Raw genomic sequence first — 15,169 nt, 5'->3', positions numbered from 1 at the left:
TGTTTTTCAGAGAGGGAAAAGAGGAATGAGGGGATGGAGTGATTTTCCCAAGGTCACACAGAGCAGCAGCATCTCCACCAGCTCTGTGTCCCCAGCTCTACCTGATGATGTGGCCACGAGGCCGCCAAGGTGTGCAAGCCAAGAGTCATTGGAAAAGCCCGTGGAGAGGAAACCGTCCCCAGCAGGGTCAGGCAGGGATGGAGGCTTGGCGGTCCCTCCCTTTGGAGCCAGAGCTCATTCACGTGGGTTTAAAATAATGCCTGTTGTGAAAGTTAAAGCTGCTGTTCCTGGGAGAGGAATGGTGCAAATTCCCCCCTCACCCTGCCGATGCAGCGGTGAGGGCTGGACCCTGCTCTGAAAGGGGGGTTTGGCCAGTCAGGACCATTTTTTGCCAAGGTGATGCCAAGGTGAGCGAGAAGGGGAAGCAGGACCGGGACAATAAGCTGAGACATAACGTCCCCACTAATGCTCTTTGATAGCCCTCAGCATCCCACCAGCGCCGCACGGGTAGAGCCCTCCAGCTCACCCCTACTGCTGCCTGCTCGAGAGGGTCCCTGAGAAAACATTCAGGATGGTTGGCAAGTCAGAAATACAATTTAATTTTGCCACAGCGCTTGCCCCGGCAGTGGGATGGCCTGCCCTGCCCAGCCTGGAGGTGCCAGCAGCCCCCTCCTCGTTAGGCAGAGGGTAATGAAGAGGGAGGTGAATTGTGCCGGGCTCGGTGGCGCAGGGCTGCTGTTAAGGGCTGTAAGAGCAGCGGGGCGATGCTGCGTGACAATGATGAAAGACCCCAAAATAGGCCATGGCCCCTGCGACTTGCTAGGGCAAACAGCATCCCTGCAAGGTGCCTGCCTGTAGGGCAACTTCAGTCAGGTTTATTTCTGTAAGATGGAGGGGAAAGAGCACACTGCTCAGGCAGAGGTAAAACTTCATCCTCCAGCACAGCTCTGGGCCCCGTCCAGCTCTCAGCCTTCACAGAACCTGGACTGGCCTCCAATCCAAGGAGCCCCTTAACAGCTCTTCTACCTCCACTGCCCAAAAAGGGGCCAAAACCACCTGGCTGGATTCTGCTTTAAAGCAGCTCAGTGCTCTTGCGCCAATCCTGCGTGTTCTCACGCCCTGAGCCACTCTGCAAACCAGGCTCCTCTTCCTCTGCTGAGGTGGGTCTCCATCCTCACCTCCTCCCCAGACAGCCCCACCAGCTGCAGGGGGGCAAGGAGAGCAAAGCAGATGCTCTTTCCCAAGCTGTATCTCGCCGGGCACGCTCACCTCCTCCTCCGAGCCAGGGGAACTGAGCTCACTTGAAGTCTGGCAGGATCAAAACCAAAAGCGAGCAATAGGCTCAGCACGCATGAGAGAGCAGCGGTCGGTCTGACAGCGATTTGGAAATGGCAAACCAACCCACTCCAGCCACTTCCCGTCTCACGGAGGCCACGGAGATTCCTGGCCAGCTGATGGATGGTGTAGGCACTTTATTGATTTCTGCATTCAGTGTAGGAGAGATTTAATTGAAATATGGAGGTTTCTAACCTCGGTGTCAGCCTCTCAGCAGGGATGTTGCTGCGCAAAGCAGCCAAGGTTGTGCCATCCTCTTCCAAATGCTGTCTCCTGCTGGGAATATACACGTGGAAAACAGAGATCCCTCCCAGAGAGGGACACGCTCACACACATAAACCACACACAGGCACCATGGCAGGATCCAAAAGCAGCCTTCGTGGAGTGGTACCCATGTACTGATACTGAATATGCCCTCATCCTTTTGCCATTTATTGTTACATAAACCCCTCCTGGTTTATATAGTACCCAGACGCCAAATTAAGGCCCGACTCAAGTGTAATTCAGTTGAAAGTAGAAATGTATTGAGCAGCGAAACATGCAGATCTTCATGTGTGCAGAGCTGGGTTGGGACCAGCCAGCAAACTCCTGGGAGGGGTACGGGTACTGGTGTCCAGCAGCTGGCTGGGAAACTCCAGGGCTTGCTCACCCTCTCTGTCTCTGACAGATTTCTCTCTTATTTCTCTAATATCACATAGATGTGGGCTGAGAAGAGCTAGAAAAGACCATGGTACCCAGTCCTTCCCAGACATTTGAGTCCTGGATAAAACATGCCACAGCGATGACTCTGCTCTGGCTCGGCAGCGTTAAAACCCAAGTCATGGCATTGGTGAGACCTGAGTGAATCCTGCCCGGCTTCAGGACTCAGAGAGTCAGAGGTTTGGCAGCACAGGACATTCTCCAAAGTAGAAATCCCCCTTCCTCCCGCCCTAAGGAATTCCTCATAGTTGGGCTGGACACAGCGAGCATCTCCATGCTCCCTGAAAGGGCTCCATCCTCCCTGACAGCATTTCCACCCGTACATTTGGGCACCCACTCACTGAGGAATCGGTGATAGGGCCGGGGGGTGAGAGGGGGCTGGCCTGTTAATATCCCGTTTGTACAGGGGAGTGGGCAGTCAGCAAGAAATAATTGCCTTTTTCTCACACTGAAGAACCACCGGTTGGTCTTTCTGCTCTTTGAAATTCTCAGCTTAGCGAATAGCCCTGCTTCCCATGTGGCCGGGAGCGGGACGGCAGCGGTGGGCCCTGCTCCCTCCCACTCCCCTGCAGGCTCCCTTCATTAAAACACTTAGGGAAGCTGAACGGCGCGCCAGCCCTTCCTACATACCCCATAAAGCTGACAAGCAATTATATCCACTGAAGGGAGCCATGCTGGGAGAGCAAAGAAAGGCTCAGAAAGGCAGCAAAAGCAGGTCTTTTTGTACCCACGCTCAGGGAGCGGGCAGCAGTGCTTCACGGAGAACATCACAGAGGACCTTATGGGATGCTCCTTCCCCTTGCAGGTCGTGTCCTTCTATCTCCCGCGTCCGCAGGGAAGGTTGCAGTGCAGGAACAAAGAGCTATGGGGTTTTAAGGCTGACATTCACTGCTTCCCGCAGGAAAGGGCACGCAGCTTGCAGGTAGATAGCACTGAACGAGCCGCTTCAGAGCCTCAGCAGGCGCTCTGCTCGCTGGCCCATGTCCTAGGGGCTCTGAAGCAGCTGAGCCTTTCACAGCAGGAAAGGAGCTGCTTGTGGGAGAGGAGCTAACTGAATTGGAAAATGCCGTGACTACAGCGTAGCCTTGCCCATGCAGGAAGCAACTGCACTTCACTCCAGGCACTTCCAAGCAGCTGGAGTTTCCAGGACAGTTGAATTCAGAAGGAGCAGATTTTGGGGGAGGCTGGGCCACTTGGCTGTGGAGATAAATCCAGGAATAGGCTCTAATTCCAAACCTATAGCCTGACCACAGGATTCACCTGGCAGAGGTGACCTCCAAGGGTGTAACATTTCCACAGATTCTTTCTTTCACTCTAAGCAATAATTCCTCCAGCAGCTTGCACAGCTAAAGGCAGCAAGCTGGCTCTCACCCCCAGCCCCACCATAAGAGCTCATGGCCAAAGTTGCAGATTGAGAGTGGCTTCAAAAGAGAGAGACACAACAGCAAGGAGAGGGACCATGGCAGAGGAGCCAGGAGCTCCGAGCGTCTCCTAGTGATGTCTTTGTCACCTAGGTACCTCCCTGATCCTAGAGGTGCCAGGCAAGACACCCTGGTGTCTTGGACACCCCCTTTGCTCACCCCATCACTCTCCATCAGCAGCCCCCCTTTCACAGGTGATAGCAGCAGTGGGATGGAGACAAACCTTCTTCCCTCTCAGTTTTCCTCCCCATCCCATCCACACTTCAGCTCCAATGGCGAAGTCAACATAAGGGCAGGCGGGTGGTTTCCTATTCCTTGTGCCAGCAGCCGCTGTGTCGAAAATGAAAAGCCAGGGAGGAATCAGCCCAAAGCTGTGAAGTGTGGGTTGTTTTTTTTTCCCCCTCTCAAATAAAAGTCCATTAATAATCAGTAAAGCGTTTAATGAGGGGCTAGAGGGAGTTCTCAGCATTAAGAGGGGATTAAGGGTAATCTTCACTGCTCATGCCTCCTTGCTGTGTGTTCGGACCTGCTCTTGCGAAAAGGGCTCAAGGTGGGTAGGAGCCAGGCAGGGCTGGGACACACAGCCCTGGGGGATGTAGGACTGCAACTCACCTGATGAAGGGTCCCTGTGGGAAGGAAACAAGACATGGTTTAAGCATGATCAGTTTTGAAGCAGCCATTCAAGTTTAAAAATCATCATGATTTCCTCTTAATTAATCAGGGTTGCAAATTCTGCTGACACGAAAACAAGAGCATCTTTTCATCTGAGCACCCAGCTCTAATTCAAATTTGGCCAAACAGATCCTCTGCCAGTTTGCAATGTGCGATTTGCTCCGGCAGGCATTGCAGCCTCGGCACCGGGATGAAGCTAAACTGCTAAACCAGAAATCATGTACCATATGGGTCCCTTACAGACCACACAGGAGATGTGCTGGTCTCAGTGTCTCTGGAGTAAACATGCATGAGAAAGGTTTGATGCACAGTATGTTCCTTGCTATCTCGCCCGCAGCAGGAAAGGAACAGCCCCTGGGGCCATCCCACCCTCTATGCCCACTCCCGGAACACCAGCGGCTTCCCTGGCCACCGCAGGCACAGAAGCAAAGTTTCCAGGAGTTGCATATGACTCTAGAAGGGACCAAACATTTAGATTTGGCACCTCAAGGCCCTGCGAGAGATGCTGACCCCCTACAGCCAGCTGGGAAACAGAAATTACATCTTCTCCACCTGACCTCAGTCGGGCTGGCACTACAAAGAGCCGCAACAGGCCCAGGGAGCCAAAAGCGGTGTGGAATATCTTGGAACAGTGAATAGATTTTAGAAAGTCATGATCTCATCATGCATCTCCTAGGAGCAAGGAGAAAAGCATCCTCATGGATGAAAATTTTGGTTCCAAATTATTCATTCAGCTCTGGGAGCAGGAAACTAATTTTCCTGGCTTTGTATTTCTGTCAAATGCTATGCTTAATTCTCTTTTCATATCGCTTTTATACTGGTTTGACACCACTGATTTATGTGTAGCTACTCTTAATCTGTGGTAGTGAAAGGAAAGGCACGCTCAGATCTGCTGTCCTAGATTTCACTGTATTATCTGCTGACTTCAACTGCCCTGTCTCTCTCTCAGATATTACTGTGGAGGGGGTTTTCTAGAGTGCTCTTGACCATCCACACCAGCTGATTTCTCCCCTGCCTACATTCAGAGTCCTGCTTTGCAGGCTCCGAGCCCTGGGTTGCAGCTTTGCCGAGTGCTTCCCTTCTGCCTCGCAGCCCTCCACCCTCTCTACCAATTCCCAGAGAGATTGTTTGCTCTTCTCCAGCTCTGCTAGGTCTTCCCAATTCCCCCACATTTTATGTCATCAGGAAACTTAGACACTTTTACGCTATGCCTCCCTCAAGGTCACAAATTTCAAAGGGGACTCAGGCACCAAGTGTGGTGTGCTATATGTTCCCTTTTCCCAGCCTGCAGCTTTTTCCCTGATACTCTGCTCTCTGTTCCTGTGGGGTTAATTCATCTCTTTTCAAAGGCCCCCTCAACCTAAGCTGGGTAAATCAGTGGTAACTCCTAAAAAAAGTTTAGCTCCTAAAAATATCCAGGAAAGACAACCATGCTGGGATTTAACTGTACAGCTGCACTTTGAGAAGGGCGAAGTGCCTGGCTGCAGCTGGAGACTGTTTTGTCTCCCATCTCTCAACTCCGTCATGTCCTCCGTATGTTCTAGCAAATTCATCAGGCATGACTCACAGACCTTCCCTGTACGCATTCCCATCTGCTGACTGCCCCTTCCTAAAATTAGACCCTACTCTTGTTGGCACACGGGTTCAGTCACGGGGGAAGGTGAGGAGCTGCAGACCCATGTCCCTTCCTTGTGTCACAGCAGGGAGCTGAGTCCAGAAGGGACTGGTGTTCAGCCTGAGGAGGACAATCCGTCTCCCCTGCTCAGCTTGTCCTTGGCCCTGCTGCTGCAGCGAAGGGTGAGGATGATAAATGTTTCCGTTCTCTGAGAGCTGGCTGGAGACCACTGCCTCATTTCATGAAGGCCATTGCCCTGAGAGATGAGAATGCTCTGGGTCAACACTGACTTGATCATCTACTCCAGAGACGAAGGACACCTCCTCCTATGAAATCCCGGAGACCACGATTGCTTGCTGCTCCTCCTTCTGAAGTCCCAAATTCATGTGAACTTAGCCATACACCTTTCAGCAACCTTTCTGCTCACTGAAGGACTCGCTAGAATCAGTCTGGGTCACAACAGCTTGTCCAGACATCCTATTCCTAAGGGTCTCGCTGGTGGATGTGGGTATCCCATCTGCCAGAGAGATGAGCTCTGAAGGCTGGACCATGGGTATTGTTTGGGGAGGAGAGAAAGGAGTAAGGTCATTGCTCTGCTAAGTGTAGAACCGCACTGACCTTCTGCTGGGGAATTTTGTGCTCCCATTATTTTCTCTGTTCCCAGGGGAACATTCACCGGGAGTGAAGTCAGTTGTTAGGAGATACTGACACTACAGCTAGAGTATTTTCAGCCACATTCAGCCGGCTGGGACTGACTATAAATCCAACAAGTGTTACTGGAGACGTGCACACATGCATCCTTCTTTTACTGTTGACCTCAGCTCCAGCCCCAGAAAGGCAGTGTTGTGCAAAGCAATAAAAGTATTATTCTTTTATGAGAGTCAAAAAAACAAGACCCCTTCTCAACCTACTGACCTCCTGGGGGTAGTCAGAGTCCTAGCAGTCTCGTTAGCATTTACTGCCTTTGGGTTTGGGGCACAAGCTGGAGATTGTGAATTAAATTTGACCAGAGGAGAGGGAACAGGAGTCCAACCTGCTGCACAGAGCACTGGAAGGACTGTGCCAAGCCTACAAGGTAAAACCTTCCCCCTGAGATGCCAAGAAGGGCTTTGCAATGTGCAGCTCCCTTGGGAAGAGGCTCCCGGTGAGGGTGTGCAGGAGCCCAGCTGGTACATCACAGCCCAGCTCACTTTGGCAAGGCTGGCAGCTACGCAGATCCACCCTGCAGTTGGAAACTCAGCTGCGCTCTGGAGTTGGGAATAAACACGGAGCCTCGGGCTACTGCTTTCATGGCCTGCCCTTTTCACATTACAATGGTCCATCCGTGCTGTTGCAGCATGTTCTGTCCTGTTAGCTGTAAGCGGATGGTTGCTGGATGTCCTCCAACCACCTGAGAGACAGCCCATCAGCCACAAAACATGTACAAAAAATTTTCTGTCAAACGAACAGGGAAAAGCAAAAGAAACACTGCCATTTACTACTCCTGAAATTCAAACCTCCAGAATGCTCATCAAAGCATTCAGTTTTCATACTTCCAAGGCAGATTTTGCATTTCCTCCCAGCTGTCACTGTCAGACTGTAACGGGAAACAACAGAGAAAACATGGTGCATCCTCCCAGCTGTCACTGTCAGACTGTAACAGGAAACAACAGAGAAAACGTGGTGCGTGGCTGGGAAGGATGAGATGAATGAGCTACTTGGTGGTCTGCCGTGTTGTCAAAAGAAACTCTTTCCAAGGGTCAGTTATTTCACACGTGTCTAATACAGCTCATATTCTCAGCAGGGATCTCCTAGAACCTCACTGGTAATTAAGACATGGAGTACCTGCAATTTCCAGGTCCCGTATCCAGAACCATATACAAGAAGGACCGTGAACAAGGTCCTTTCCTACTCCCTTCCTTGCCCTTGCTCTGTCTCCTGCCCGCGGCTGTGACTTTGCCTCTGTAAAGGCTCTGCTCTCCCTCCTTGCAGACAGTCCGTCGGCTCCAGTAAATGTCACAGTCAAACACCTGAAAGCCAACTCAGCCGTTGTGACTTGGGATGTTCTGGAAGATGAAGTTGTCATTGGATTTGCAATTTCCCAACAGGTATGGTGCCGACAGTTACCCAGTTTCGGTCATGTTCATCTTCACCCCAGGTCCCCTCAGTTTCCAAATTCTCTTGCTGCAGTTTAAGCCCATTCCTTCTCGTCCTGTCCCTCGTGGTCTGGGAGGGGACTTGGCTTCCCGTCCTCTTTGCAGCAGCGCTTCACGTATTGGTAGCTGCAGAGAGGAAAGGGTCCGATGGTCTCCACGTCTGTGGTGGACAGGGCAGGAAGCAGTGGTCTTAGATGACAGCAGTGCACACGGGAGGCCTCTCCACCACTCTGTGCTCTCCTCTCTCGGCTTCCAGAAGAAGGACGTGCGGATGCTGCGCTTCATCCAGGAGGTGAACACCACCACCCGCTCCTGTGCCCTCTGGGACCTAGAGGAGGACACTGAGTACATTGTGCATGTCCAGTCCATCAGCATCCAAGGCCAGAGCCCTGCCAGTGAGCCAGTCCTCTTCAAGACCCCCAGGGAAGCTGAGAAACTAGCCTCTAAAAATAAAGGCAAGTGTGGGTGAGTTCCTGTGTGGCCCCTGGGACGCCCAGGCAGCGTAGGGCTCTGCAGAGAGGAAAGCAGTATCCTGTGCAATGAGAATGGCCGGGTTAAACGCACGCAGGGCTGAGTGCCCTCTCCCAGCCCCACGTGAACAAGCGGGATGCCCTGAGCGTACCCAGCAGACAAGGCTGACGGGTGCACAAAGCGATAGGGAGATGCTGCCAAAGGCTGGCTGTTCATTTCTCCCGTTTCAGATGAAATTTAACAGGCAAAGTGAGGAGGAGAAGGTTTCCAGACTGGGAACTGTGTGTCCAGCAACCTTGCAAGTGGAGAATGCCCGGGGAAATTCCTGAGCAGCCTGTGAACTCCTGTGGAAATAGACCCCTGGATGGCAGTGGGCACACCACCACTGTGCTCTCCGGGCACTCGGGGGGATTCGCTGAGCCTCCTGTGCTTGGATTCCAGGACAGCAGGGGGAAATACACCCAGACACTGCCACTTTTCTTACATTTCAAATATTTCTGCCAAATCACAGAATCATAGAAAACTGAGGTTGGGAGGGACCTTTTGAGATCACTTAGTCCAAACCCCTGCTCAAGCAGGGTCAACTAGAGCAGGTTGTCCAGGATGATGTCCGGTTGGGTTTTGAATATCTCCATGGAAAAAATCAGGCACTTCCTCACCGGCAGCTCCTTCACTTGTTCCTCTTAAGCCAAACCAGATTGTTGAAGGTTTTCTGGCAGCAAGAATCTCTGCTACAAAAAGGGCTAGGGAGTACAGGGTCTGGGATGTAAAGGGTTACTGCCTGCCTGCTGAGGACCCAGCCTGTTGCAGGGCTTTTGGCCGCGGTTCCTAGGATGTTGTGAGTTCTTGACTCTTTCTGCTAAAATGATTTTGGTGTCTGTAAATACTGAATTGCTGTTCATCTGAAAGCACTAAGAGGAGCATTGCTTCTCTCCCTGGAGGCCTGAACTGTAATCTTAGCACTTTGAAGCCAAGCAGGCGCATTATGCCCTGCAAAAAGGCTCTACTCATTTCTGAATCCCACTGAAAAATATCATGCCAGGCTCCACACTCCTGAGCTGGGAGAGGAACCGCTGAAGCATGCAAGGCTTTGTGACAGGCACAGACAGCACTAAGACAGACCAGAGACAGAGCAGAGCGAGTCGCCACGAGGCCAGATAACATGTGGACTTACCCCATGGCAGCTCTTCTGTGGTAACTGCCTGTTGATCCTGTCTCACTGCTCCTCCCTTGCCCCATCTCCTGCAGGTGGTCAGGGGCAGTTGCTGCAGAGCAGCTGATGGTCTGCAAGTTCAAAGTGCAGCTCGTGCTCCTGGCATGACTGACAGGCGAGTATTCTCTCCCTGCTAGCTTTGACCCCGACGCACTGATGATTGAGTCAAGGGTACTGTTAAACCAGTGTCTAGTGCAGCCTGAGCCATGCGGTTAGGTTTCATGATCTCTCTTTCCTCTTGTGCAGATGAGGTGACAATGAAGGAGATGGCGAAGAAAAACCAACAGCTGCGAGCGGGGGAAATTCTCATCATTGTTGTGGTGTTGTTTATGTGGGCAGGTCAGTTCAATCTTTCTGTCAAAAGCACGTAACATCCCTAGGGCCTGCTGGCTTGCTTGGTTTGCATGTGTAATCATGTAAGACCTGAAAAGAAACCCTTCCTCCCATAAAGAGTACTGTACATTCAGCTGTAAGGGCACCTTAGTTCCCTCTGCAGCATCACAAGTCAGGCAGTGCCAAAAGCAGGTGAATCAGTGGTCTGATCTGGTCCAGCACGAAGTAGATAACGGACTTGATGAACCAATTGCCTAACTCCCCGTGGCTAATCCTGTAATCTCAATTTTTCCAGAATGCACTGATGATAACGCCCTCAGCCATCCAATAGGACACCTCAAGCCCTTCAGATGATACAGGACACTGTAATTATCTGGCTATTATATGACTCCAACTCTCAAGCAAAACAGAAATTTAAGAGTCTCGTTCTCAACACCCACTGTTACAGATACACTAAAACCCACTTCAAAATCAATTAAAATAATGAAAGCATTGAAAGAACAAATGGCCCCGAACATCAAAATACCAATAAACCCAGATCCTTTCAACATCCACTATTAAAATACAAAGAATAGTATTTAATAGGAAGAGGAGGGACCTTAGCAGAGACATATTAACCGAAAGGAAGGAAAAGTCTACATGAGCTTGGGACGGTGGGAGGAGGAAGGACTAGCACTAGCTGAAAGCTGCTATCCAAAAGGGTGCTTTGGAGCCAAACTTTTGGCAATCTTTTGAAATTCCACCCTAGTCCTCCTTACACCTTGTGGCCGCTAATCCTTTTAATCCAAGCAGAGGCTCTGCTACAAGACGGCTACTGTAGTATATGATTTTATAAGCAAGATCACATGCCCAGCTGCAGCTGAGAGCACCCAGTGCTATGGGAGGTGCAGTAAAGCCATCCCAGGGCCACTCTGCTGTGAGATGTGACAGGCATAGCTAGGCACACACTCTAACACAGCCTCTAACAGAGCATCAGATAAATGTGCTCCTTCAATATGAAGATCCCTCACTGTGTTACAGAAAGTCATAAACATATAAATTAAATTTCCAAAGAGAACCAAGAGTTTTCCAACATGAGTTTGGGACCACATTTCAATAGAGCTTATAGCAAATTGTACCTAGGACAGATCTCGCTCATATGTTTTAAACTAGCAGATAGGGAGAGAAAAATGCCTCTGACTCCTGCTCCATCAGCTTAGCATGTCTGAAGTGGCTGCAGCCAGCCCTTCAGCTTGGAAATTACATGCATGAGTTAATGGGAAATAAAGTTTGCACATGTTTGTTTTCTATTTAGAGCCTCAGCCTCCCCTGGCTGCCAGTCAGCTGCTGCTCCTGCTGCAACATAAAACATTAATGAAACAACATTTGCTCCCTGCGAGTCACACAGCACATTGCCCAAGGGGGAATGGTTCAGGTGACCCAAGGAAATTGGCAGGCCAGGAAATTAGTGCTATGGTAAATCTATGATCCATAAAAGACAACCTTTGCCACTTGGTATTTAGTCCTCTTGTCCCAGGCAAACCACTTTTCCACACACGGAGCCTGTAAACAGTCACACAGAGAATATTCCTCAGTCAGAAGAGAAACCCACCACCATAGTATCGAGTGGCTGATGACTGACAGCTCATAGTTTCAGTGGTGAGCATAACATTATGTCCTTTAAAGACGGTCTGTCATCTCTGCTGCTGTAAACCGTAACAATCCTGAACTGATAGGGGTTGCCTCAGTTTACTCCAACAGAGGATTTGGTCCATTTATGCTAGATTCTGCTGAGATGAGATACCTCCAGGGAGAGGTGTGAAGAGGAAACCAGTCACTGATCTGAGATCTGTCACAAACGAGGGGGACGGAGGGATTAACTGTATCCTGTACAGTTCTGCAAGGTTTCTTACAAGCAAATCCAGGGGACAGAATCAGATCCACGTATAATTTTTTTTTTTGCCCTGGAAGTCCTGAGTTTACCATGCATTATTTGCATTTCCAGAGACTGGACAGCAATTATTGTTAACGATGATAACTAAATGAAAATCTAAACTAAATTACAAGGCTTCCAAAACCTCTAGTCCATGATCTTTTCAGCATTTATGTCAAGTTTTAGCTGTGCACATTCAAATTTAAATGCCCTGCCAGTAAAAACAATCATGAATAATTACCTGAAGCGACTGAACAACTGATTCATCTCCCACTATAGTATCATCTAAAACTCTGATCAGCATCTGAACAAAGAATTTGCCAATACCACAATTTCCCTTCTAGACAGACGACTTACCTTTAAAAAGGAAAGTGGGTGGAGGGAAAATCTCTCTACATCTAGTGGGTTCTTTATAAAGACTCAATATACAACCCTTAACCTTGCCTGACCATAACCTGAATGTATGACGATGTTTTAGCAAATGCAAACTGCAACCGGTCTGTGCCCAGGGCTCTGAACTGAGACAAGACTCCAGCTCTTGTGCCGTCTATCTTTCTGGTACTGTTCACACACCTTGCTTCTCTGTGCCGCAGTTTTACCACCAGAAATCACAGAAAGTGTGACTTCTGTTAACCTACTGTCCTAGGATCAGGCATTTGTTCACACAAGCAAGCAAGAATTTGGACCACTGTTTATCAGTAACACCTGGGGGCAGCTGCCATAACAACACCTCGCTTTATAAAGTGGTTTGTGATGATCTGCTGAAAGCTTTACGTATGTATTGCTATTAGGGGAGCTGGAATATTTTTCAGTAAGGGAGAAGCAGCATCTGCCTGTGTCTGCTTAACCTCTGCGTTTGGAATCTGCAGGCAAAGTTACTTGGTCAAAATGTCATATAAAAGCTTCCGAGAAAGACATCTGCAGTCGTCTTATGTGTCAAGGCTGCCCCTGCTTTTCATGTGCCTGCGTGTGTGGGAGGAAATTTCCACTGGCAGCTTTGCTGCCGTCACTGTTGCATATTTGCAGATGTTGTCCTGCTGCTCAAAAGGCCCTGGCTTGTATCACATGCAGGCAGGTATGGTACCTGCCTCTCATCTGCCAGCTCCAGCTCCTTCTCTTCACCCCAGAGGAGAAAGATAAGAGGACACATTTTCACTAACGAAAAATTCCAGGAGCTCCTGTGTTTGAAAGCACAGATCCCATTTAACCGCACAGTTAGTGTTGATCGCTATCCAAACGTAGGGCTTAAAACACTTGTCCCATTTAATGACAGGGAAGTTGGAATATAATTAATCTTCTGTCCTTCTGCCTAACTAGTTTAGTATGGAATTAGGCATCGAGAAGGAAACAACCAGAGGGCTGACTAGCTGTGTTAGGAAATGATCCTTAGGAGCAATTGTGATTGCTGCTGAGATCTCTACCAGAAGGCACGAAGCCGGCTGGCAAGCAAGGGATCTCTTGATCTCTGCAGGCTCCAGGGCCTGAGCTTATTTGTGTGATCACTAATGCTTTTTCCTGTTAGGGGTGATCGCCCTGTTTTGCAGACAGTACGATATCATCAAAGATAATGAGCCAAATAACAGCAAGGAGAAAGTCAAGAGCGCCTCGGAGAACAGCACTCCCGAGCACCAGAGCGGAGGGCTCCTCCGCAGCAAGGTGAGATGCTGCTGGCACGCAGTGGGGGACGGGGCAGACAATCAACTTCCAGCCAGGCTTTGGCTAAATTACCCAAAAAGCAGCCTCTGTTAAACATCTTCACTCCAGCCTCCTCCCTCCAGCTGCGATACAGAAAGGAAACACCCCTTCACATCCACACATGCCAGTACCACTGCTTGGTTAGTGGTCTGAGCCTCCCAGATGCATCAGGACACCAGCACTTCACTCCTACCTCTGGATTAGCCTGCACATCCATCAGTAAAACAGATTTCAATCCATATTTCTCAAATACCTGAATATCTCTGGAAGAAAAATGCACTGAGCGATGCTGCAGTCCCTGAGCTGCTTGGGTCCTTACCCCCACAGCAGCCCTTAAGTGGCATGTGGTAAAGCAGATATTACTCTTGCAATTAATTGAAGAGCTGATCAAGCAGGAACATGGCTGGTAATACACATGATGTTAAAGGTATGCCATATCTGTAACGTAAGCAGACTCAAGCCTATAATTTATACCAACTTATTTCAATTAATTTAACTTTCTTGTGTTTCTATCCACATCTTGCATTCTGGCACATCCCCACCACTTCACATTTATTATTTGAAATAGTCCACTAATTCATGCTCGTGCAGAAGCAGACAGTGATGAACCATGCAACCCTAAAGCCTCAACTTTGGCCCTTTTTCATTATCCTGAGGGGATGGGAACAAGAACTTTTACAAAAACAAAAATTGACCACCACACTGCACTGATCTCTGATGGGGTTTTTTTTTCCCCTCTCTAGTGATTCCTATTCTTCCTTTGTCTCCTCTTCTCTTCTAGTTTCCAAAAAACAAGCCCTCAGTGAATATCATTGAAGCGTGACAGCCTGCCATCTGATAGATGGACTCCATTCCTCACTCTCACTTTCTGCCTCTGAGCCTTGATGACTAGGGAGGTGAAATATTGTTGGAACGATTTGGAAAGAGACCTAGTGATTGTCACTTGCTGGCATACACCTCCTTGTCTGTGTTCTGCAAAACATCTGGCCAGAAAGAAAAATCCTGCAAAAAACCCTGAAACCCAAGCAAACAATTAAGATGGAAAAAAGCATCAGTGAGACAGCTGCTGCCGGTGATCCTGTACTGGACTCATGAATCACCTGCGCTGGAGCAACTTCTCACGTGCTGCTCTCCACCCTCACACTCCATCTTCTGGAGCAATTTTCCTGTCTTTGGAAATGTACAAGGTTTTGTTGTATCTTTATTTTGTCTCACTGTCACTACATCTTGACAGTATTAATGTGAGCTCAGGCATCAGTCACTGTCACTCCTCTCCAAGCAAGAAAGGAGGAAAGCTCATCGCAGACACGACTAGCAACCAGATTTTGGCTGCTGTGTGCTCTCGGCTTGCTTTGTTCCATTGATGTGTGTTGTGTAACACGTCTTGCAGGTGAGTTTTTAAAACAAAAAAAGAAAAAAGGCATACCCTAGTTTCCATTCCCACCGCGAGAACTTCGCTGGTTGTTCTCCAGTTAGGCTGCAGCACATGTCTCCACTGTTGCTGTCTCTCCTATCTCGCACTGGTGCTCTTCACCTCAGATAATCGGGGCACACCGAACACTGAGGCACAGACCAATATGAGGGGACACCAGAAGCTGTTATTTGGTTTCCAGGATAATTTCAACCATTTTCTTCATGGTATTTTCAGCTGGGCCTGTGTCCACCACC

The 15,169-nt window shown here is 49.3% G+C and overlaps 1 protein-coding gene across 1 annotated transcript; it reads left to right on the top strand.

The window, feature by feature from the left end:
- Positions 1-7,691: 7,691 nt before the first annotated feature.
- On the top strand, positions 7,692-14,500 carry FNDC5 (fibronectin type III domain containing 5; the record flags this gene model as incomplete). The annotated part of the gene is made up of 5 exons (XM_009579717.1): positions 7,692-7,829; positions 8,134-8,332; positions 9,808-9,900; positions 13,329-13,462; positions 14,283-14,500. Coding segments are annotated over 5 exons (606 nt in total), but the record flags the coding sequence as incomplete, so codon positions are not given.
- Between the last annotated feature and the right edge of the window lie 669 nt (positions 14,501-15,169).

The sequence above is a fragment of the Fulmarus glacialis genome, unplaced genomic scaffold (genome assembly GCF_000690835.1).
Source record: "Fulmarus glacialis isolate BGI_N327 unplaced genomic scaffold, ASM69083v1 scaffold13296, whole genome shotgun sequence".
In the NCBI taxonomy this organism is placed as follows: Eukaryota; Metazoa; Chordata; class Aves; order Procellariiformes; family Procellariidae; genus Fulmarus; species Fulmarus glacialis.
Note: the sequence above shows the minus strand (reverse complement) of the source record. Positions and strands in the feature narration are given on the sequence as shown.